Source organism: Aquarana catesbeiana, linkage group LG13 (assembly GCF_042186555.1).
Source record: "Aquarana catesbeiana isolate 2022-GZ linkage group LG13, ASM4218655v1, whole genome shotgun sequence".
NCBI classification, from domain to species: domain Eukaryota; kingdom Metazoa; phylum Chordata; class Amphibia; order Anura; family Ranidae; genus Aquarana; species Aquarana catesbeiana.
In genome coordinates, this window is record NC_133336.1 from 77085437 (window position 1) to 77111258 (window position 25822).

The 25822-nt window shown below is 43.8% G+C and overlaps 1 protein-coding gene across 1 annotated transcript in view; it reads right to left on the reverse strand.

Annotated features, from left to right (window-relative positions):
- The window catches only part of SPTBN5 (spectrin beta, non-erythrocytic 5), a 367667-nt gene that overhangs the window by 271709 nt on the left and 70136 nt on the right, over positions 1 to 25822 (reverse strand). Inside the window, exons 16-21 of the mRNA XM_073608935.1 lie at positions 17448 to 17690; positions 14793 to 15080; positions 11087 to 11321; positions 9464 to 9603; positions 7165 to 7264; positions 3234 to 3404 (exon numbers count right to left, since the gene is read on the reverse strand). Of these exons, the coding sequence (XP_073465036.1) occupies positions 3234 to 3404; positions 7165 to 7264; positions 9464 to 9603; positions 11087 to 11321; positions 14793 to 15080; positions 17448 to 17690 (1177 nt within the window). The remainder of the gene's footprint in view (positions 1 to 3233; positions 3405 to 7164; positions 7265 to 9463; positions 9604 to 11086; positions 11322 to 14792; positions 15081 to 17447; positions 17691 to 25822) is intronic.

Here is a 25822-nt window from a genome sequence, read left to right on the forward strand (position 1 = left end):
GTCTACGGGCCTTCCTTTATCTAGATGGCAACTCACCTCCTCATAGAAGGTTAATAGATTGGTTTGGCAAGAACGATTCTTCATGAATCCATGCTGATTACTGCTAATGATATCGTTCGTATTACTAAAATCCTGTATATAGTCCCTTATCATCCCCTCCAAGAGTTTACATACTATCGATGTTAGGCTAACTGGTCTGTAATTCCCAGGGATGTATTTTGGGCCCTTTTTAAATATTGGTGCTACATTGGCTTTTCTCCAATCAGCTGGTACCATTCCAGTCAGTAGACTATCTGTAAAAATTAGGAACAACGGTCTGGCAATCACTTGACTGAGTTCCCTAAGTACCCTCGGATGCAAGCCATCTGATCCCGGTGATTTATTAATGTTAAGTTTCTCAAGTCTAATTTTAATTCCGTCCTCTGTTAACCATGGAGGTGCTTCCTGTGTTTTGTCATGAGGATAAACACTGCAGTTTTGGTTACTGAAACCCCCCGATTCACTCGTGAAGACTGAGGAGAAGAATAAATTCAATACCTTTGCCATCTCCCCATCTTTTGTAACCAGATGTCCTTCCTCATTCTTTATGGGGCCAATATGGTCTGTCCTCCCTTTTTTACTGTTTACATACTTAAAGAATTTCTTGGGATTTTTTTTGTTCTCCTCCGCTATGTGTCTTTCATGTTCTATCTTAGCTGTCCTAATTGCACCTTTACATTTCCTGTTGCATTCTTTATAAAGTCTGAATGCTGAGGATGATCCCTCAACCTTGTATTTTTTGAAGGCCTTCTCCTTTGCTTTTATATGCATTTTTACATTGGAGTTAAGCCATCCAGGACTTTTGTTCGCTCTTTTAAATTTATTACCCAATGGGATACATTGGCTAATGCCCTTATTTAATATGCTCTTAAAGCAAACCCATCTCTCCTCTGTATTCTTTGTTCCTAATATTTTATCCCAGTTTATGCCTTTTAGCAAGGTTTGTAGTTTAGGGAAGTTGGCTCTTTTGAAATTCAGTGTCTTTGTATTCCCTTTATGTTTCCTATTTGTGTGATTTATACTGAAACTAATTGACCTGTGATCGCTGTTACCTAAATTGCCCCGCATTTCCACATCCGTGATCAGGTCTGTATTGTTGGTAATCAGTAGATCCAGTAATGTTTTATTTCTAGTTGGAGCATCTACCATCTGACCCATAAAATTGTCCTGCAAGACATTAAGGAACTGGCGAGCCTTAAATGAATGCGCGGTTCCCTCCGCCCAGTCTATGTCTGGATAATTAAAATCCCCCATTATGATAACACTTCCCATCCTTGCTGCTACTCCAATTTGTGATAGGAGATCCGTCTCCACTTCCTCCCTCAGGTTAGGGGGCCTATAGCATACTCCCAGTATTATTTTCCCCTTAGCTTTATCCCTTTGGAGCTCTACCCATAAGGATTCCACCTCCTCTCTAGCTCCCTCAGTGATGTCATCTCTCACATTCACTTGTACATTATTCTTGATATATAGGCATACCCCTCCCCCTTTTTTACCCTCTCTATCCTTGCGGTATAGGGTATACCCTTGAATGTTTGCCAGCCAATCATGAGAGCTGTTGAACCAGGTTTCTGAAATTCCCACAAAATCCAAATCCTCCTCGTACAACAGTATCTCTAGTTCACCCATCTTGTCCGCCATGCTCCTGGGATTGGTGAACATGCCACATAGTTTAGACCGGTCGCATATTGTCTTCGTATTGGGTGTTTCGAGATTGCAACTAGGACTTGCTACTATACTCACCTTGTGTTTTTGTGCTTTGGTTAACCTACCATTAATGCCCCCAATACTACCCTCTGGAATATCTTCCGCGCTGGCTATCTCTGCCTCTGGACCCTCCCCCCCATCGCCTAGTTTAAAAACCCCTCTAACTTTTTGGCCATCTTCCTTCCCAGCAGATCTGCACCCTCCTCATTTAGGTGCAGTCCGTCCCTTCTATAGTACCGGTTACCGACTGAGAAGTCGGCCCAGTCCTCCAGGAATCCAAACCCCTCCTTACTACACCAGCTCTTCAGCCACTTGTTTACTTCCCTAATCTCCCTCTTCCTTTCTGGTGTGGCTCGATGTACCGGTAGTATTCCTGAGAATACTACCTTGGAGGTCCTTTTCCTCAATTTAGCTCCTAAGTCCCTAAAATCGTTCTTTAGGACACTCCATCTGCCTCTGACTTTGTCATTGGTGCCAACGTAATTACTCCAAGTACACTTCCACCCCTCTACCAACACCAGATCTGCAAGTAATATAGACATCAGCACTGGTTTTAATGTCTCTGTCTCATCTTTGCATAGCCATTTATAAACCACAGCCTGTGATATTGCTGCAGCTTTGCATTTTGTAAATTGCCACCCTATCATCTAGTTTTAAAAAAGTAAACAAAAACTAAAGTTGGCTATAGATGGGTAGTGTTTTCATTTAGCCAGATTCCTACGGCCATGCAAACGAGGTGGATGGAAGAATCCCCCTGCCAGGACATTGTATTCTGATAGCGGGATTTGTCGCTGTCAATATACATTGATTAGTAGCTGCAACCACTGATTGCCAAAAGTTTTCCAGCATGTTACTTCGATAGGAGTAGGTCAAATGATTGAATTCTGTTGAGCAGGGACAGCCACGCACTGATCAAAATTTGTCTGGTCCCCGTTAAACCGACTGAATTTCATACTTCCTATGGCTAGATCGTGTCATCAAAATTATTAAAATGTTGCTGCCAAGAGTTTGTTTTTAAGAACTGCATGCAAATAAATCCAATGCACAATGGAGAATAGTATCAAGACAAGGGTCCTTATCAAGATACCTATCTACATTGTGCATCTATTTGTATTAATAAACTTTGGTCTAGCAGTGAGCAGAACAGACCCTACTGTTTGAATTGCTTTATATCTACTCAGACTAAGCCAGGCCTGGGACCTGCAGGAAAACTCTGTAAGCTAACAAATGTGACCTTTTCTTTTGCTTTAAGAACAGTTACTCAAAATTATAATTGTCTTTGGGTATTAATGAAGTTTATTGCTCTATTCAAATCTTTTTTCACTTTTTTCTTAGAAAACTAAGCATGAACAAAGATATGAAAAAGCTTATACTGCTATGATCAGGTAAAGCCTGGGTCACAAAGCTAAAATCTGTAGCATAGACCATAGAAGGCTTGTGCAGTAACATAAAATACTGTATACCAAAAAGTTAATTTTAGCCCAGACCTTCACTAAATCTTCAAATCGCACTTGGTTGGCCTCCATCTCTCGTTCTGCAGCCTCGTGCCATTTCAGTTTGCGAAGAATATTATTTGGGTCCCGATATGACTCATCTAATGCAATCTTGTACTTCTCCTCCATCCACACCAACAGCTCTGTGGCATCTCGATTAAACTCCTATATAAAGAGTAAAAAATTGATTTATAAAGGCAATCTGACTGTCTGCAGGTTTGTTTGCAGTTTCAAAGCTATTATGAAAGCTACAAATCAGTTATATTAGATCCTCATAACATTTCACACTATCATTCAGGATTATCATGATTGGAGCTTTTCCAAAGTTGGCGCAGTAATTTCCAATATGACCAAATTAGGAGTAGGCATAGCCAGAGCTGGACCTTACGTTTCCCAAGTTTTTTTTTTTTCATATTTTAACATGGACTTGTGTGTCACCTAAATTGTGGCCTAACCAGCAGCGGATATCTGCCTTTTGCTCTGCAGATGCTCTGTCCAGCTGCCAGAAGCAAAGTGAAAAACTTACACAGGGCTGGGGACGCTCTCTCTGCTTCCATTCAACAGCATTAGGTGCCTGTGCATCCAATCATCAAGTACCAGCACTGTTACATGCAAAGGAAGGGAGGCATGCTGCCTCATACCTGAAAGTACCAGGTATATTTCATGCCTACAGGCTGTATGGAGCAGAGAGGGGGAAGTCTGCTAGTAGGGCCACAATCAAATTGAACCTGTTGCCTGGTCCTGCACAGGGAAACCACAGGATCAGTTTAAATAACTAGGAGGTATGTATATATATATATATATATATATATATATATATACCCTGTTCCCCTAAAATAAGACCTAGCGTGATTGTTGGTGATGGCTGCAATATAAGCCCTACCCCCAAATAAGCCCTAGTTAAAGTCCTTGTAGGTCTTACTTTCAGGGTAGGGCTTATTTTCGGGGAAACAGGGTAGGGCTTATTTGGGGGGTAGGGGTTATATTGCAGCCATCACCGACAATCACGCTAGGTCTTATTTTAGGGGAAACAGGGTATATATATATATATATATATATATATATATATATATATATATATATACACACACCTTGCATTATCTGCTTGTTCTTGTAACACTATTGTATTGACATTACTTTTTCATAGATAAGAGATAACATCACAGGAATAATATAACACAAAATGTAATTTAACATTGCCTCACCACTTCTATATACCGATGCTCTGCAAAAGTATTTCAAAAGCTGAATTTTGTGTATATTTACATAGCCCAATGGCACATACTTGGCCAAAGGCAGCACATGTGTACTAGCAAAATCTCACTGTTGCACATATAAATAATAGGCTAATAGCCTCAATCTGATATGGTACTAAAAACCAGGAACCAAATAAAAGGTAAAGCTTGCTAAAATGTTGAGCATCCCAGGAGTGCGTAGTTTGAGGATTACATATAAAAAGGACAATCTGCATGCATGTTTTTAGAAATTACTTCCAGCTTATCAATGTTTGCACTATAAAGACCTTTTTTATGTCATTGCTGGTTCAGGTCTCTTATCATGCAGCCACATTCAGGAGACACGCTGGCAATAAGTGTAGGCATGATTTAAATGCTGTCTTTTAGGTCCAGCTTCCGGCATAAACAAATACTTTCATGTTTTCATGTGTAGGCTAACCAGTCTGATTTCTCAGCTAGGCCATCCCTGCAGGTGACCATAGACATGTGAGCATCAGCTGTTCCAGCCAAAACTGACTGGATTTGGCATTGACCATCTTACAGCTATGCCCACCATCCTCTTGGCTCTTAACAGTGGCAGCCCGTAAAGAAGGGGCGCGGCCCCCTAATCTACATGCGGTGCACCGGACGCATGGATTCCAAAGGTGTTTTTTTTTTTTGAAGCACATGATTAGAGCCAGAGGCTCTAATAGGCTTCAAAAAAGGATGGACCCATTCCCCGATTGGTCAAAAGGAGAAGCGATCCTATTGGCCTTGGAGGAGGAGGGAGGAGACGCACGGTCGCGTGATGCCGAGGAGGAGATGCAGGGGAAGCCACTGCCCATTTCCCGGAGGGAAGGGCTGCCCGCGCTATAGATAGGGTAAATGCAGGGCGAAAAGCAAATAAAGGTGGAGGTAGTACGCACAGAAACTTGATTCTATATTAATTTTGTCAGAACAGGTTAGAGAATGGAAACTAAAACCTGGTTTAATTTTAAAATGATTACATATATCTCGTCTACCTCAGTTATGATAAATTAGATCCCATGTGTGTCAAGGAACAAATGTCTACAGAAACTCCTAAAGAAAACCTGCAGTAAGAGAAATAGGGGAGGCTGCAATTGCTGACCAAGAATGTTAGTTACCAGATTGTCTTTATTCCTAATACAGTCTCAGTCAATAACTTGTAATGAGCATACCCACTAGAAACTTAAAGCTACTGATTTGTGAACTTACACCCAGCCAGTGTCTCTGAAAATATTCAAAAGTCACTGAATCACCATAATAGCCAGGCAAATAGTATTTTCAGTAGGAGAGCTCAGCAAAGGTAGATCATATTTCAGTAGCCTAACCACACTAAACAAGAGATATCCAAATATACCTATATAATTTAAAGACCACACAACAGTCACAATCAGGGCTTCAATTCTGCGGGGACATGGTAGTACACAATTCCATTAACTCCAGCCCTTAATTTATGTACTGGCAAGGCGTGCTGGGGTGTACTAGAGGGTCTATTGATCTTTGCTGTTGGGGGATCTATTGTTTCTGTGGGGGGTGTGGGGGGTGTTGCTGGTGGTGGATCTATTGTTGCTGGGGGGAATCTATTGTTGCTAGGGTGGTGCATTGTTGCTGGCTGTTGGGGGAATCTATTGTTCCTGGGGGGTATTGCTGCTGGTGGTGGATTTATTGTTACTGAGGGAGGTCTATTGTTGCTGGGGAATCTACTGTTGGAGGGCGTCTATTGTTTCTAGCTGCTGAACGGGCCATTCATGCTGGCTACAGGCGGATCTGTTGTTGGTTGCAGGTGTCTATTGTTGTTGGTGTGGATCTATTGTTGCTGGTGGGGGGGTCTATAGTTGCTGGGGGGATTTGTTGTATATAGTACACAATATCATGGTTCTATAATCTCTAAAAGGGGTGGTACTGGGAGGTGGCTAAGGGTGGAGACAAGAGATGGTGCTCAGATGTGGTGGAGACAAGGGATGACTTGGGTGAGGAGAGTACCTGCACCTATCCTAGGCTTACTTGGTAAAGCAGTATTATTGTACAAACAGTAGTAAACCATAGCAAATGAGAGTCAATTTCTGATAAGTAAATTATGGTTAGTGATTGGTTACTAAGACATTTTATACATTAGCCTTTGCGTTACTGACTTGTATTGTCAACTGTATTAGGTATTGTCACACACTACTATGTTGTACACACTGGTGTCAAAACAAAGGACCTTCTATAAATTCCTGGTGTGTCTTGAGCTCTCCTTGGAACATGGACCAATAATGAACATTGAGACTATTGGCTTACACAAGTGGAAATGTTTTGACCCAACAGGCACAAACTGCAGTGTCTGGCTATATTTGCACCCTGCAGTTTAGTTAACCTGTGTTGGTCCTCTCTTTCAAATCCTCTATCTATGTATATAATCCAAAAGTAAAATGACAAGCAGGATGGTGCAAGTACCAAACGTCCAGGGTGTATGAGGCCTTAATGTCAGAGTCCAGCTCATGGTTTTAACTGCAAATAAAGGTAAACCACTAGACTTTATGCTGCACACCTGCTTAGATTTCATGGTTGCATTCTGATCTGCCACTATTGTTTAATGGAAAATAACCTTTGCTATAAAATATTAGTATGTGTTTGTACAGAGAATATACAAGTTCTTGTGTAAAATAAATAAAATGGTGTCCAGGAAATGCAATGTGATACTTAACCTGAAGTCCTAATGAATCCAACAGGCGTTTTTGTCTTTCTTCACTTTTATCATCCAAATGATCAAACCTCTTCTGTGTGTCTAATATCCTCTGATTTATCCTACACAGAAAGAAATGTAATGTTTTAAAATTGTCAACAACATCCAAATTGACATTAAAGTGGTTCTAAAGCCTTAAGGTATTTCACCTTAATGCATTCTGTGCAAAAAGGTGAAAAAACTTCTGTGCTGCAAAATCTGCCACAGCCCCAACCCACCCCTAAACTTTTTTTTTTTTAATTCTGTTTATTGAGTTTTTCAAAAAGTGGTACAAAGACAAGCCCACGCAGGGGCCAAGTTAAGGCTGACCGTGGGCATCCGCCACACAATGTGTCCTCACAAAAACAAAACATAAAAACACTAAGATAACCCATGTGATATGCTCACGCTAATATCACAAGGACAATCATACTTATTATTTTGCCCCTCAGCAGAGGAGGCCCCCCATTATACTTACCTGAGCTCGATCCGATCCAGCGATGTGCATGAGAGCTCTCCTCCGCTGCCTCCCCCCGGGCAGAGCCATCGGCTCCCCTGCTGCTGTCAATCAAATGCTGTGCTGAACCAGTGGGAGCAGGGCCGAGTCAATAGATGCAGATAGGGTGGCTTGGGAGTGAGCCTGCACAGATGCCCCTAAGGAAAGCGGTTTTCCATGGGGCACTTGCCAAAAAAGGAGGAGCCTGGAGTGCCGGCGGGGGACGCCAGAAGTAGAGGATTGGGGCTGCTCTGTGCAAAACAGAGTAGGTAAGTGTAGCAATAACTCTCGGTGGAGCTGCTGGTTTAAAGCGGGCTGTTACCGTCAACTTCGTTACCTCAATTTCACCAGAACCAGGTCTAGGGCCCCGTTGAGTTTAATACCAGACAATGTAGGCACGGGACACTTGAGTATCTTTTCCAATGCTTTAATAAACGTAATTGAAAGAAGTAGCAGGAGAGAGGTAGAAGAAGAGTTGCAGGGAAGTTCAAATACCTTTTCTTAGTGTAGTATTAGGAATTGGAATTTTGTAGATGAATGTACTCACTTTTTGGAGCTGAATCTTTGCCCACCTGGATAGGTTTCTCTCACTAACCTAGCAGCCAGTACGCAGCACAAACAAAAGTCTCTGCCACAGACTTGAATGGAATAGAAATCCGTACAATCCTCTGCCACAGGATGTAATGGTTTACGATGAATAGCAAACACAGCACTAGAACCTTTAAGCCTACCCGGCAGTACTATGCGGTAGGATTACTTTAGGATACGTCCTCCAACTGAGTCACCAGGCCCCTCTCCAGACCAGCACTCTGCATGATCCTTACATGACGGGTCCTCCCCTGGGATCTTCTCAGTTGTCCAGCTTCTTCCCGTGGGACAGACAGCCCAGGGCCATTCCCTTGCCACTGTGGTAGGCCCCAGACAGGCTTCTGGGCCCACCCACACGCTGCACCAACGTGGGCCTCCCGGTCGGAGGACCACGAGGTAGTACTCCTAGCACATACCTGTCGGCCAGCAGGGCCAGCAGGCAGAACGAAAACGAACCCTAAAACATGGCGTCTGTCCCATAAATACCCTCTCCCAGAATGCAATTCGGAGGACCACCTCCATCAAGTTATCTTCGGGACAGAGGAGCACTCATACGCTTTAATGTGTTGCCTTTCCAACACCGACCCATGGTGACAATGACACCCACAGGCACAGTGTGAAACTACATGCAACTCAGCCAAGCTGGAACAGAGGCAAATCTGACTATGTATAAACAGATAACCCACTAGATTTACCTATAAGCAGTAGATTGAAAATCTACCAGCGCTACATAAGTATACCATGTTTGTTATTTTAATAAAAACAAAAAAAAAGGAAGCTTTAATGTCGCTTGAAAGTTAAACTCTAGGCAAACAGCTAAACAGACAGATGAAATACCTTTATGAGATCTGTTTTACTTGCCAAAGGATTTGTATTTTTGTTCATCCCACCCTAAGTTTCTCCAGGCCCATCTGGTAGCCCATTCAGTAGGAGAACACAACTAGGTCATTTCCCCACCCCTAGCTTATGACTGAACAAAGAGGGAGCAGGAGCAGATTGATGACGTCATTCTTTTCTTTGTCAGAACATGTGCGTTTGGCAGAGTCTGATTGGCTTAGAGTGCTGCCCCACCCTCTATGTCTGAGCTGTGTTGTACATGAGATTTTAAATTCTGATATTTTCACTAGTTACATTAAAATATAAATGTTTTATATCTGTCTGGAGTTCAGCCTTAACCATATCAAGAACAAAGTCTTACAAATCACTGGCGAAATGATCATTCTTCACCAGGGTTTCTCCATTTGTTCTAAGACTATCCACTCTGTTTTTTAGGACATCCAGGACTTTTTCAAACTGCTTGTGCCTGTTCAGAAGGCTCTGTACTGTATCCAGCTGATCCTAAAAAGTAGCAGCAATAAATCGGTCAAACACATTGTAGATAAAATAGAACATATGTAAATTGTGATTTATGATTATCGATGATTTTCTTCTTTTTTACAAACATATCACATAACAACCACTTATCCTAGACCATTATTATCCTGATAATAAATAATGGGATAATATAGAAGGCAAGAAAATATAACCACAGCATAAACACAGTGAAAGCATCCAAAGAAAGAGAAAACAATGGTGTGCAATGGGCAATCCCATCTTATACAACATTGCTATCAAGCAAAAGAGCCAAACTATTGCTTTACATTACATATGTCATAAACAATTTTGTTACAGAATACAGCATGAATCACACCTGTTATTGTTATCTGCAGATTGAGTTCCAGCCTGATAACTTTGCAACTCCTTGTGACCGCAATCCTCTGTTATGGCACTATGAGGTCTTCTAAAGTTACTAATGGATTGCTGTGATATTTCATATCAATTCCAATTGATTTGAAACCAACTATAAATTGATTATTGCATCCACATACATTGTGTTATTATTTTGCTTTTCCGAGCCCTGATGAAGCTAAAGCCCCTAAAACACTTTGGCTTTGCAAACAACTATGAATGAAATAAACTCGTATTTTGACTTGAATATTACAGCATGGCGCAACATTTCTAAATTACTAAAGTTATAAAAACATATATTTTCTTGCACAGTCAAAACCGCAAATACAGTTTTATAATTCTGCTGTCCTAATTTTCGGAAAGCTGGAAACAGGCAGGTCCCTTTGTAGCTAATATCCTTGATGCTCTGGGGTCTAGCTACTGATTAGGGTGAATAATGACCTTAAAAACCTAAATCCCTGAACGGGTTTGGGATCCTTGGACCTGATATCACCATCTCCCTGGTGAATGAGTCATGGTGACGGGCGGAACAAGCCTTCAGACGGGCTCCAAATCTATTTTCTGTCTTTCTCTTTTCCTTGCTGGTATACTGTACTCTTTGTGTTCCTGATACCTGCATTGGTTGGCCGGTGGGATGTGGAGATTCCGTGAGTAAATAATCGTTATGGACCCCTTACATGGGTTTGTTGTATGCTTCTATGGATGTATTCCTTGCTCAGTCATAATTTTCTGACTTCTAGCGTATGACTTTAATGTTTTTGGTTTAAATTTTTGACTATTGTTTTATATTATATGACCATTAATATGTACCACCTGCGTTGTAGGTCTACTATTTTTTTTACATACTCCAGCATGGTCATTTCTTTGTTATGTTTGTTACAATTTAAAAAACATATTGAAACAGAAAAAAAGAAATCCTCTTAAAATGGTAGCCTTGTGTTATGTAGAAAATTGACAGCAAGCAATTTCTCATATTCTGGCAGCTACCATTATTTAATTCTTATCAGCAGCCAATGACCATCACTTCTTTTATAATAACTAATGGGACATCTTATAAATGCATGGGGAAGTAGTTCAAAATATGGCATCTTACCCCAAGGTCGTCCACCCGTAGGAATGCTTCATGGCTGGAAAGTGTTGCATTAACACTATCAGCTTCTTTCAAAAACTGCTGCAACTCCAGTCCCTGATCAAGTTTGGTTTTCCGCTCCACCCATAGATCACTTAGGGTATTGTACTCCTGAATGAGGTTTACCAAGGAATCCCGTACTTCTGGGCTCCCACTGGACTGAAGTACAGCTTGGCCCATCTGCTGCAGTTCAATAATTCTATGTGACAATAAAAAGAGATGGGTTTGATTAGATCGGGTTAATTTTTATTCCAAAGCAGAAATATCACAAAGACATGCTGCATTCCATGTAAGCATTCTTACTAGGCCGCATTTAAAGTGGGAGAGAATGCATTTTTTTATCCAGAAATAAAATTGCAGTGGATTATGTCAGGGACATAAAGCGGAAATATTACAGAGAGACACGGCACATCATGTCAACCTTTTTAGTTGATCATATTTGAAGATAGAGAGAGGAGGTACTGTATCTTTGATCCAGAAATTTAAAATTACAGTAAATTATGTCAGAGACACAAAATAAAATTATTACAAATACCCTGCATATCATGTAAGCCTTTTAGTAGGCTGAATTTGAAGAGGGAGATATGTGGCATTTTTCATCCAGAAATAAAAATGGCAGTGGATTATGCCAGAAATACAAAAGCAGTAATGTTAGACTCTGCTCATAAGTCTTTTTCGAAGGCCACATTCCAGGAGTGACTGATGAAAGGCATTGAATTAGTTGGAGTAGGATGCATAATAAGTGTATATATGATACAGAATAAAAATGTCCACACTACATAGACAGCTTTTCAATGGTAGTGAGTAGGGATGGGCCAAAAAGACCCCTGTTCGATTCCCACCAGAACTTTCGAACGCCGCGAAAGTTCCAACCTGAATAACGAACCCCATTAAAGTCAATGGGACCCGAACGTCAAAAATCAAAAGTGCCCATTTTGAAGGCTTATATGCAAGTAATTGGGCATACAATGGTTATAGGGGTCCGGGTCCTGCCCTGGGAGACATGTATCATTAAAAATAAAGTTTGTGAAAAATGTAATTTTTAAATGAGAAGTGATTTTTTGATTTTTAAAGTGAAACCATAAAAATGAAAAATTCCTTCCAATATAGTGCCTAGGGGGGTCCCCTTAGTCTACCTGTAAAGTGGCAGATCTGTACCATGTCTAGAATCTGCTGCAGCAATAATTGCATTTATAAAGCCAAAAAATTGACATTTTCCCTGCAAGCTGCAGCACCATAACCCTATAGAGGTAATCTTGATGAAAGCAAGAATTGACCTTGCTGTAAAAAATTGCAATGATATGCACCTGTCAAACAGGTGCAGAAAAATTGGTCTTTGGGTGTCGGTGGCGCCTTCCCACCATAACCCTATAGAGGTAATCTTGATGAAAGCAAGAATTGGCCCTGCTGTAAAAAATTGCAATGATATGCACCTGTCAAACAGGTGCAGAAAAATTGGTCTTTGGGTGTCGGTGGCGCCTTCCCATCGTAACCCTATAGAGGTAATCTATATCACCGCTGCTCCTTCTTTCACCACCATAAGTATTCAAGGCACATTGGCTATAAAAGGGGATCCTATCACTCATAGGGAAAGCTGTTAAGAGATTTTTCTGGAGCGCTTCTAGGAGATGAAACATTTGTTGCTTCCACTGTGATAGCAGCAAGAGCTTTGGCATTTTAACCGTATACCACGAATCCAAAAGGTTGGCCAGAAAGCAATGGTCCTTCTCTTTGGTGGCCTGAATCCTGAGGTCCTTGCATGGGTACAGCAGGATGAATGAGCCCAACCCCCACAAATTTCCAGTGGCAGAAGAACCCAAATCATCAATCTTACTAAGGGCAATAGTGTGCTCAACCATCCCACTTCTTGTGTTTGAAAAGTGTGAAACACACTCCTAAAAACCTACCCATGTCCTTCTACTAAATGTCAGAACCTCCACTCTCCTCCTGCTTGTGCTCCTCCAGTGATTGGTGCTGCCTCACAAGGAAGAAGTCAAGATAAAGCAGGCCCTGAAGTGCTACTCTTTCTTCTGCTACTATGCCTCCAATGCTCAGTCTATTACACCATGCAGTGCATGCTCTAGCAGGAGCACCAAACAGTGGCTGGATAGGACCACCTAAAGTGGGCGCATGTGCTTTTGACCTGCCGCAGGACATCCTGGAAAGCAGGGAACCCAATTAGGAACTGGGGCACCACCAGGTAGAGACCATGAGCCAGGCAAAGCCTGTATGTAAACTTTTTCCTTTTTCTGCCGAAGGGGAAGGAAGCAGTTTGGTGCCATTGTGACACACAACCCTATCTGACACAAGATGGCATAGAGTCAGCCACCTCTCAGCCTGCCACTGAACAGCTGACAGAACAGAATCTCAGCCCTAGTGGGGCTCCTGTCCTCCATACATGCCAGCTGCAAAACAACATGGCAAACCAGTCTGGCATTGCAGAAAGGGAAAGATTCTATTAGCTGGAAGAGGAGCAGCTTTAAAGCCAGAAATTTTGCAAAGCTATTATTGAGACCCTGGACATAGGGGCAACTTGATTCTCCCACAGCTGGGGAAGAGACCCCTGCCTGGTCAGGGATGTACCTGGAGATGGCAGGGTGAGGTTAGTAGACTGAGTGCAGCTGATTCCTATGCTTTTCTCTATTAAGGTCTCTTTCACACTGGGGCGGTGGGTGCATCAGCGGTAAAGTGCCGCTATTTTTAGCAGCGCTTTACCGTCAATTTTGCGGCGCTATTCGGCCGCTAGCGGGGCGCTTCCCCCCCCGCTAGCGGCCGAGAAAGGGTTAAAACCACCGCAAAGCACTGCTGCAGCATTGCTATAGCCGCGCTGCCCCATTGATTTCAATGGGCAGGAGAGGTGAAGGAGCGGTGTATATACCTCTCCTTCACCGCTCCAAAGATGCTGCTAGCAGGACTTTTTTTAGCGTCCTGCCAGCGCACCATTCCAGTGTGAAAGCCCTCGGGGGTTTTGCATTGGAGAGACAGCAACAGCTCTTTCAGGATGCTTTGCAGGCACTATTTTTAGCGTTATAGCGCCTGCAAAGTGCCCCAGTGTGAAAGGGGTCTTAAGTGTGACTCTGTGCTGACCCTCTTCACTGATTTATGTGTCAAAAACCATACTTCTCAAACCCCTTGTCAAACTTCCATCCCAGCACTGTATATAGCACTGTATAGCTCTGCAGCACTATTTACTGTGTACAGTAGCACCAACACAACTATCTCTAAACGAAATCACTGTCAGCTGTCCCTCACTACTCAAACACACACAGACAAAAGGCTTATGGGGGGAAGCTGACTTACATAAGGAGGGGGCAGGCACATTTTTCAAGCCCCATTATTAGCCATACTCTGCCACCTGACCACAGTTCATGCAATGAACTATGGAGGATTAACTTTTGGCACTTGGGCAAACAAATCCTGCGTTCTAGCATTCTGCAAACATTCATCACAAACCTAATCCAGAAGCGCACCTTAGAGTACTATTAAAAAAAAAAAAAAAAAAAAAAAACTCCCAAACTGACAGGTTTTCAATGTATATGGTTTTGTCCTGTGTCTATTATTGTGACATTTTGAAATCCATTTGTTCCACACTGTTGGAATAGTGCATTCTTTGTATAAAAAGAAAAGAAAAGAAAAGAAAAAAAGGAATAATTAAATATACATTCCCCACCTGTCCTTCTGGCCTTGAATTTCTCTGAGAAGGTATTGATGGTCTCGGAGTAGCTGCTCTGCAGATGCTACATCAATGCCCATCTCCTTGCTCTTTAGCTTCTCTTTCATATCCTGAACCCACAGCATCTGTCTGTGACTGTCCTGTAGGAAGATCTTCTTGTCTTTTGCCTTTTGCACTTGATTCCTTTTCTCCTGAGCTTCACCTTTAAGTTTTGCAAGAAGCTTTTCCATTTGTTCAATCTGCTTTCTGATGGCTAAACTCTCCTGTGGGTTTGTATCTCTCATTCTGAAGGTAAAAAGGAATACAAAGCATGAGTACCAAATTAGAACTTTAAAGTGGTAGAATACATTTAATGATGTGGCCGGGTAATCTTCTGTAAAAATATGCCAAATCTCTGCATTTTATCAAACATTAATGCAATCAGAATATAAACAGGCATTACAGTTTAAACCATGTACTGTAGCTTAAAAGATGAATTCCAGGTATGTTTTTTTTTTTACATATATACATTGGTCTAGCGTGGACTAATGTAAGTATGCATATGCCATACCTTACTGATCCCTGGGGAAGTGGAAAATCACTTTAGTAGCCATTTCTACTACAGTTATCCTTGCTGTCTTTCGAACCTTGTGCCAAGCGGCTGCCTTGCTGCATAGTGAACACAGAGGGTCACTTATTTGGCATGGGCACCTTTCAGCGATGTCTTGCCTTTTTTTCAATTAATGCAAATGATTGAATGAGAGGTTCTCTGCACTTTGTCCAATCAGAGAACACTTTGCATTGATTAAGAAAAATGCAAGACGTTCTCTGAATGGCATCTGTGCCAAGAAAACAACTGCTGCATGCAGTATGCAGTAAGGCAAGCAGAAGAAAGTGAGAATCACTGCAGTAGCACTGGCTACTACAGGGATTCTTAGCTCCCACAGGGATCAGCCAGGTATGGCTTAAGCATACTTACATCAGTCTAAGCTGGACTAACTTAACTATGCAAAAATAAACATACCTAGATTCTTGCTTTAAAACAGTACAGAAGTGCTACTACCACCATACTATAGTACAAAGTTTTCTACAAAAAGTTATCCACCAGGGACCCATCTGCATAGTCATCTATAGTCATGGGACTGAACCTGACTGCTGTTGAGACAGCTCCAGAAAAAAAAAGGGGATACAGCAGACCTCACCATAACGTGCTAGCCTGAGGCTACCACGCCTTTGTAATGTATATTGTATGAAACACAAACAAAAAAGGAGAGTCTTGGTTAAGCTGAGTGAATCAAGTAGAAATTGCTATCTTCACCTTTAAACAGTCAAAGCTTTCAAGAGGAGACCAAAAATAGAAAACTTTTGAGATCCCCTTAATATTATGCCACGTACAAGCGATCGGACTTCTCGTCGGAAAAAGATATGACGGCTTTTCCGATGAGATTCCGCTCAAGTTTGCCTTGCATACACACAGTCACGCAAAAGTTCACTGAAATTACGACCGTCAAGAACGCGGTGATGTACAACACTATGACGAGCCGAGAAAATGAAGTTCAATGCTTCCGAGCATGCGTCAAATTGTTTACGAGCATGCGTATGGATTTTGCGCGTCGGAATTGCCACAGACGATCGCATTTTCGGATAGGAACTTTTCCTGACCAAAAAATTGAGAGCATGCTCTCAATCTTTTGCTGGCTGGAATTCCGCCAGCAAAAGACCAATGGAGCATACACACGGTTGCATTTTCCGACGAAAAACTCTCATCTGTCTTTTGCGGGCCGAAATTCAGATCGTGTGTACACGGCATTACAGTGAGCACACCAGAACAACACAGATAACCCAGATGCCGCCCAATACTTCATTTAGTCATGTATAGGAATATTGCACAGGACCCACACTTGCAATCCTTTGGAAAATTTCCAATACCAGGTCCATAATCAGAAAATGTACTTGCAGAGTTTCTGTATTATTGATAAGAATGGCAGCCAACTACCAAAGAATTGTCTCTGAAGAGCCAAATTTACCAGAGTTTTGGCATGGAGGCTGTCAGGACCTGGATTGCCTGCTGGTGGCACTGTAGTTCCCTGGGTGGAGGGTTGTAGTTCCATTGTCCACCAGTGGGTGTCTAAAAGCAGCCAAGAGTTATGAGTAATCAGTCTCCACCTGATGCTGGCTGCTGGGATTATTTAGGTCCTCCCCTTTTGCTGCCTTTTTGACTCGGTGCTCTGCTTTCCTGCTACCAGATCTTGCTTTCATTTATTCTGATCCTTGCCAAGTACCCTGCTGCCTTGTACCTGTTCTCCCTTATTCCTGATCCCAGTTTTGCTTCCCCCTTCCTGTCTACTCCCTGCACCTCCAGTTTTTCCCTGCTTTTTGGTGTTCCCCATTGTTATTCTGTCAATGTGTTTTTGGTTCACTTGTATTTTTATGTTCCCTGTGTGCTGGTGTTTGGATGGATTTTGTTGCACTGTAAATAAATCTCACTTAAAGCATTTATAGTCTGGTCTTAGTTTCTAAGTGTAGCCACGCAGATCTGGTTATCTCTGTTGCAGATTCCTGACAGAGTCTTTCTAAAATACAGCATTTAGGTTTTGGCACCTAACTTCATCTATAATGCCCACTTTTTTTAGCCTTCTTTGATTTTTATTCCACACAGTGGCCACTACTTACGACTCTTCCATGCTCTTTAGATAGGCAATTTTTCTTTCTAGTGCTTCTATGTCTCTCTCATGGGCTTTTAGCTGACGTTCTTCTGAGTCTACATTCCCGAATGGCTCTGAATTCTCCAATTCCTTCAGTTTTTCCTGTAAAAGAGCTTCTATATTCTGACAGTTCTGCATAAAAGTCTTTACATCGGCCAGTCCTATCAGCTCAGCCCCTTTTTCTTCTTTCAGCACTTCAAGACGATTCCAGCTGAATGAGAGATAGAGGATAACAATTTAGGATTGATTCAATCTTTATATATGTACACACATGGTCCTGAAAATGTAATTACCCAAAAAACAACATTTTAATATACTAAAGCTTACAAGTCCTTAGATTTGGTGGCTAAATCTGTTTACTTTTCTTAAGGCTTTTTGGATTTAGTTTCACCTGGTAATCCTGCAAATAACACATTTACTGTCCTAGGGTGGCCATGCACACTATACTATATCTGTGGAGGAAGCCATGGTTGCCAGCCAGGCTGTACTTGACTTGTCCTGTGATCGCCCGTCCCCCATCCATGCTACTGGCCCCCTAATCTACATGCGGGGCACCGGACGTATGGATTCCAATGAGGGTTTTTTTTTTAAGCACGTGATCTGTAACTAATTCATCCCAGCCACTTACACCTCTTTGGGTTTCTGGGGACTGAAAACCATCCCTTGAAGACAGCTGCTGAGTGTTATCCTCTACATCCATGCTGACACAATCCTCCTCCTCTTCTTCCTGTGTGTTTGGCAGGCATGCTATCTGGATAAAGGGGGCCTTGAGAGGTAAGGAAGTCCTCCTCTTCCTCCCACTGTTCTGCCTCAAGTGCCCTGTCTATGATTCCATGAAGCGTGTGCTCCAACAAGAAGACTAGAGGGACAGTGTCACTGATGCATGCATTGTCGCTGCTCCCCATCCTTGTGACCTCCTCAAATGGTAACAGGACAGTGCATGCATGCTTGATCAGTAGTCACTGGCGTGCCAAAAAAAGAAGCCAAGCTCCCCTGACCCTGTCCTGATTCCATACTCGCACAGGTATTCATCGATGGCCCTCTGCTGTGTGTGCAGCCGCTGCAGCATTGCCAGTGTTGAATATCCAAACAAAAGAACTTGCTGCTCCAGGTGAGACAGGAAAACCTAATGATATTACCGGTTGCCAACATTGAGTTCCACCTGGTGGGCATATCACAAAGGAGGATATGGGCAGGTTGCATTCCCTTTGAATGTCAGCCAGCCGAGCACTGGCATTGTATGACCAGTGGAAATGACCACAGACTTTTCTGGCCTGCCTCAGGAGATCCTGTAAGCCTGGGTACCTGCTCAAGAACTGCTGCACTACCACTATCAGGATGTTTGCCAAACATGTAACATGGGTCAAGTGTCCCTGTCAGAGGGTGGAGAGAAGGTTGGTGCCATTGTTGCATACAACCATTCCTGGCTGAAGTTGGCATGGCGTCAACCACCTCTGAGCCTGCCCCTGCAGAGCTGACAGAATCTCTGCCCCAGCATGGCTCCTGTCTTCTAGGCAGACCAACTCAAGCACCGCATGGCATCTTTTAGCCTGAATGCTTGCGTAGCCCCTTGGACACTTACGGAGCACTGCTGGTTCAGAGGACAAATCTGCAGAAGAGGCCATAGAGGAAGAAGAGGAGGGGGTGGAGAAGAGAGCTGTGGCAGAATCACCACTAGCATTTTGGAGGCGTGGTGGCAGAACAAGCTCCAACAACACTGAACCCTGTCCTGTATCCTTCCCAGATGCAAGCAGAGTTACCCAGTGTGACATGAAGGAAAGGTAACGTCCCTGAGCATGCATGCTGGACCATGAGTCAGCGGTAACATGCACCTTAATGCTGACTGCCCTGTCCAACTAGGCCAAAACATTGCCTTCCACATGCAGGTAGGGAGCCGGAATGGCCTTCCGTCAAAAGAAATAGCAGCACATTCCACAAATTCACGAAAGGGTGCAGAGTCTACCAGCTGAAAAGGCAGCAGTTGCAGTGCTAGCAATTTGGCCAAGCTAGCATTTAGATGCTGAGCATGTGGATGGCTAGTACCTGCCCTTAAGCTGACCCCTAGAGGACATCCTGCCTCGTTGGAGTTGTGCCTCCTCCTCCTCCTCTCTTCTCTAAGAGTCCACCAGCTGAAAAGGCAGCAGTTGCAGTGCTAGCAATTTGGCCAAGCTAGCATTTAGATGCTGAGCATGTGGATGGCTAGTACCTGCCCTTAAGCTGCCCCCTAGAGGACATCCTGCCTCATTGGAGTTGTGCCTCCTCCTCCTCCTCTCTTCTCTAAGGCACACAAGTACAGTCAGTGACATCATTATCCCCTCCCTCCTCGTCACTGGAGCAAACTTGGCAGTATGCTGCAGCTGGGGGAACATGACTGCCAGTTTCTTGTCTTTCTTGGGCACCCCCTCTCTCTAGGCTCATGTTACTCCCTTCCTCAACCTGGAAACCAAAATCGGAGCCTTCAAATCGCTGAGCATCCTCCATCAGCATGTACCCAACACTGTGGTCGAATAATTCTGGGGACTCCTCCATGCATGATGGTGGGGCTACGGAAGGAGTGATTGTGGACAAGGAGCCGGTGGAATAGGCCGCTTTGGCAGCTGCGTTGGAAGGAAAATTACTCTAAGCCTGGGTGACAGAGGATGAGGAGGATGAGGACGACTTTGTTATCCACTCCACCAACTCTTCTGCATGTTCTGGCTCAATAACACGGCCAGCAGCAGAAAAAAGGACAAGCGTTCCCCACGGCCACCTGTTGAGGATGCACCATGTCCACGACCAGCACTGTTGACTGTAGACACAGAGGCTGCTTGCCCTCTTTTAGTAGCCTGTGAGCGTCTGCCTCTCCTTGGTGGCTTTCCAGACATGATGTATATTTTGTTTTGCAACACCACACTACACTGTATTAGATACTGTGTACACTGTCTGTATTAGCAACTGTACTACGGCTGCACTGTATTGTGTAATGTGTACACAACCAGAAGTGTAGTAGAAACTGTACACACTGTATTAGATACTGTGCACACCACCTGCACTGTATTAGAAACTGTACAACGGCTGCACTGTATTTTATACTGTGTACACAACCAGAAGTGTAGTAGACACTTTACACACTATATTAGATACTGTGTACACCACCAGAAGTGTAGTAGAAACTGTACACACTGTATTATATACCGTGTACACCGTCTGCACTGTATTAGCAACTGTACTACGGCTGCACTGTATTGTGCATTGTGTACACCACCAGAAGTGTATTAGCAACTGTACACACTGTATTAGATACTGTGTACACCGCCTGCACTGTATTAGAAACTGTACAACGGCTGCACTGTATTTTATACTGTGTACACCACCAGAAGTGTAGTAGACACTGTACATTCTGTATTAGATACTGTGTACACCACCTGAAGTGTATTAGGAACAGTACACCACAGAATGCACTGTAGGTATAGGCTACACTGGATGCAAAGTATATACCTGTATATATATATATACACGAGACTTTATACGAGACTGTATATATAGGTTACACTGGATGCAGAGTATACACATAATATATATATATATATATATATATATATATATATTGAGGATACCCCAGAGATGCTCAATAGGGTTAAGGTCTGGAGACATGTGACCAGTGTCTTGTTACCGTTTGTATATTTGGGTCGGGGACACACTGGATGCCTCTGCTGCTATTGCTGGGTGTCCAGTGTGTGTCCTGTCCCTTTAAGGGGGCTAGGGCGGCCTCCTGGCTCACCTGTCTCACACCTATCCATTCAATGCATGTGCTTCCACTGTGGAGACACTTATGAATTTAGTGTTAGGACTGCAAGTAATACAGGGTGCCTTGACGAGGCCTTGCAGCTTTCACATGCGTTTGCAAATGTGTGCTAACTAAACCCCTGTTTTTAACATACGGTTAGACAGGTAAATTTGGTTGGTCAGCAGACTGGTTGGTGAGTTGAGCTATGGAATTGTCTTTTTCTTGTATGTATATGCCCTTCATGTGCTCCTTACTGTGAAGGCCAGTTATGGGTGTGGGCGGTGACCAGTGTCTTGTTACCGTTTGTATATTTGGGTCGGGGACACACTGGATGCCTCTGCTGCTATTGCTGGGTGTCCAGTGTGTGTCCTGTCCCTTTAAGGGGGCTAGGGCGGCCTCCTGGCTCACCTGTCTCACACCTATCCATTCAATGCATGTGCTTCCACTGTGGAGACACTTATAAATTTAGTGTTAGGACTGCAAGTAATACAGGGTGCCTTGACGAGGCCTTGCAGCTTTCACATGCGTTTGCAAATGTGTGCTAACTAAACCCCTGTTTTTAACATACGGTTAGACAGGTAAATTTGGTTGGTCAGCAGACTGGTTGGTGAGTTGAGCTATGGAATTGTCTTTTTCTTGTATGTATATGCCCTCCATGTGCTCCTTACTGTGAAGGCCAGTTATGGGTGTGGGCGGTGACCAGTGTCTTGTTACCGTTTGTATATTTGGGTCGGGGACACACTGGATGCCTCTGCTGCTATTGCTGGGTGTCCAGTGTGTGTCCTGTCCCTTTAAGGGGGCTAGGGCGGCCTCCTGGCTCACCTGTCTCACACCTATCCATTCAATGCATGTGCTTCCACTGTGGAGACACTTATAAATTTAGTGTTAGGACTGCAAGTAATACAGGGTGCCTTGACGAGGCCTTGCAGCTTTCACATGCGTTTGCAAATGTGTGCTAACTAAACCCCTGTTTTTAACATACGGTTAGACAGGTAAATTTGGTTGGTCAGCAGACTGGTTGGTGAGTTGAGCTATGGAATTGTCTTTTTCTTGTATGTATATGCCCTCCATGTGCTCCTTACTGTGAAGGCCAGTTATGGGTGTGGGCGGTGACCAGTGTCTTGTTACCGTTTGTATATTTGGGTCGGGGACACACTGGATGCCTCTGCTGCTATTGCTGGGTGTCCAGTGTGTGTCCTGTCCCTTTAAGGGGGCTAGGGCGGCCTCCTGGCTCACCTGTCTCACACCTATCCATTCAATGCATGTGCTTCCACTGTGGAGACACTTATAAATTTAGTGTTAGGACTGCAAGTAATACAGGGTGCCTTGACGAGGCCTTGCAGCTTTCACATGCGTTTGCAAATGTGTGCTAACTAAACCCCTGTTTTTAACATACGGTTAGACAGGTAAATTTGGTTGGTCAGCAGACTGGTTGGTGAGTTGAGCTATGGAATTGTCTTTTTCTTGTATGTATATGCCCTCCATGTGCTCCTTACTGTGAAGGCCAGTTATGGGTGTGGGCGGTGACCAGTGTCTTGTTACCGTTTGTATATTTGGGTCGGGGACACACTGGATGCCTCTGCTGCTATTGCTGGGTGTCCAGTGTGTGTCCTGTCCCTTTAAGGGGGCTAGGGCGGCCTCCTGGCTCACCTGTCTCACACCTATCCATTCAATGCATGTGCTTCCACTGTGGAGACACTTATAAATTTAGTGTTAGGACTGCAAGTAATACAGGGTGCCTTGACGAGGCCTTGCAGCTTTCACATGCGTTTGCAAATGTGTGCTAACTAAACCCCTGTTTTTAACATACGGTTAGACAGGTAAATTTGGTTGGTCAGCAGACTGGTTGGTGAGTTGAGCTATGGAATTGTCTTTTTCTTGTATGTATATGCCCTCCATGTGCTCCTTACTGTGAAGGCCAGTTATGGGTGTGGGCGGTGACCAGTGTCTTGTTACCGTTTGTATATTTGGGTCGGGGACACACTGGATGCCTCTGCTGCTATTGCTGGGTGTCCAGTGTGTGTCCTGTCCCTTTAAGGGGGCTAGGGCGGCCTCCTGGCTCACCTGTCTCACACCTATCCATTCAATGCATGTGCTTCCACTTTGGAGACACTTATAAATTTAGTGTTAGGACTGCAAGTAATACAGGGTGCCTTGACGAGGCCTTGCAGCTTTCACATGCGTTTGCAAATGTGTGCTAACTAAACCCCTGTTTTTAACATACGGTTAGACAGGTAAATTTGGTTGGTCAGCAGACTGGTTGGTGAGTTGAGCTATGGAATTGTCTTTTTCTTGTATGTATATGCCCTCCATGTGCTCCTTACTGTGAAGGCCAGTTATGGGTGTGGGCGGTGACCAGTGTCTTGTTACCGTTTGTATATTTGGGTCGGGGACACACTGGATGCCTCTGCTGCTATTGCTGGGTGTCCAGTGTGTGTCCTGTCCCTTTAAGGGGGCTAGGGCGGCCTCCTGGCTCACCTGTCTCACACCTATCCATTCAATGCATGTGCTTCCACTGTGGAGACACTTATAAATTTAGTGTTAGGACTGCAAGTAATACAGGGTGCCTTGACGAGGCCTTGCAGCTTTCACATGCGTTTGCAAATGTGTGCTAACTAAACCCCTGTTTTTAACATACGGTTAGACAGGTAAATTTGGTTGGTCAGCAGACTGGTTGGTGAGTTGAGCTATGGAATTGTCTTTTTCTTGTATGTATATGCCCTCCATGTGCTCCTTACTGTGAAGGCCAGTTATGGGTGTGGGCGGTGACCAGTGTCTTGTTACCATTTGTATATTTGGGTCGGGGACACACTGGATGCCTCTGCTGCTATTGCTGGGTGTCCAGTGTGTGTCCTGTCCCTTTAAGGGGGCTAGGGCGGCCTCCTGGCTCACCTGTCTCACACCTATCCATTCAATGCATGTGCTTCCACTGTGGAGACACTTATAAATTTAGTGTTAGGACTGCAAGTAATACAGGGTGCCTTGACGAGGCCTTGCAGCTTTCACATGCGTTTGCAAATGTGTGCTAACTAAACCCCTGTTTTTAACATACGGTTAGACAGGTAAATTTGGTTGGTCAGCAGACTGGTTGGTGAGTTGAGCTATGGAATTGTCTTTTTCTTGTATGTATATGCCCTCCATGTGCTCCTTACTGTGAAGGCCAGTTATGGGTGTGGGCGGTGACCAGTGTCTTGTTACTGGAGACATGTTGGCCTGTCCATCACCTTTACCTTCAGCTTCTTTAGCAAGGCAGTAATCGTCTTGGAGGTGTGTTTGGGGTTGTTATCATGTTGGAATACTGCCCTGCTGCCTAGTCTTCGAAGGGAGGGGATCATGCTCTGCTTCAGTATGTCACAGTACATGTTGGCATTCATGGTAGACAAGCTGTACGCTCACTACTTTACATTGTAGCACAGTGTAATTTCTTCAGTGTTGTCACATGAGGAGATATAATAAAATATTTACAAAAATGTGAGGGGTGTACTCATTTTTGTGAGATACTGTATACAGTCTTATGTATATATATATATATATATATATATATATATATATATATATATATATATATATATACATAAGACTGTATACAGTATCTCACAAAAATGAGTAAAGTAGGCGGGACTGACGAGCAGATCCACAACAGCTGGTTAACTGTGGAGAGAGATGAGAGCTGGCAATTAGCTGACAGCTGAGCGGCCAGCTCAGAGAAGGAAGGGCTGAGCCAACCCTGACAGTACCCCCCTTCTCAACGACCCCTCCCCCTCGGAGGGCCACCGGGCTTGAGGGAAAACGTCTATGGAAATCATGGAGGAGGGCAGGAGCATGTACGTCCGAGGATGAGAGCATTCCTCCGGACCGTACCCCTTACAATGCACCAGGTACTGTATGTGCCCACAGAACCTACGGGAGTCAACAATGGATTGTACCTCATACTCATCATGGTTCTCAACCTGTATAGGGTGAGGACATGGCACGAGGTGGTAAAGCGGTTGCAGACCAACGGTTTCAATAAGGAGACATAAAACACATTTGAGATGTGCATACTAGGAGGAAGGTCCAACGCGTAAGCCACTGGATTAATCCTGCGAAGGATTCGGAAAGGCCCAATAAACCGAGGTGTGAACGTCAGTGAGGGAACACGAAGTCGAAGGTTGCGAGATCACAGCCAGACCCTGTCCCCAACCAAGTAGGAAGGCGCAGGCAGGCGTCTGCGGTCAGCATGGAGTCTGTACCTATCATCAGCATGACACAAAGCCTCCTGGACTTGTGCCCAAGTGGAACAAAGACCACGGAGATGCTCCTCTAGTGCAGGAATACTCTGCGGAACAAAGGAGTCAGGCAACATGGAAGGTTGGAAACCATAATTCGCCATAAACGGAGACAATCGGGAAGCAGAATTCAAGGCACTGTTGTGAGCAAACTCTGCCCATGGTAATAGGTCTGACCAGTTGTTGTGATGGTCAGAAATATAGCAACGTAGGAATTGCTCCAAGGACTGATTGGCTCGTTCTGTGGCCCCATTAGACTGCGGGTGATATGCAGAGGAGAAAGCAAGCTGAATTCCTAGCTGTGCACAA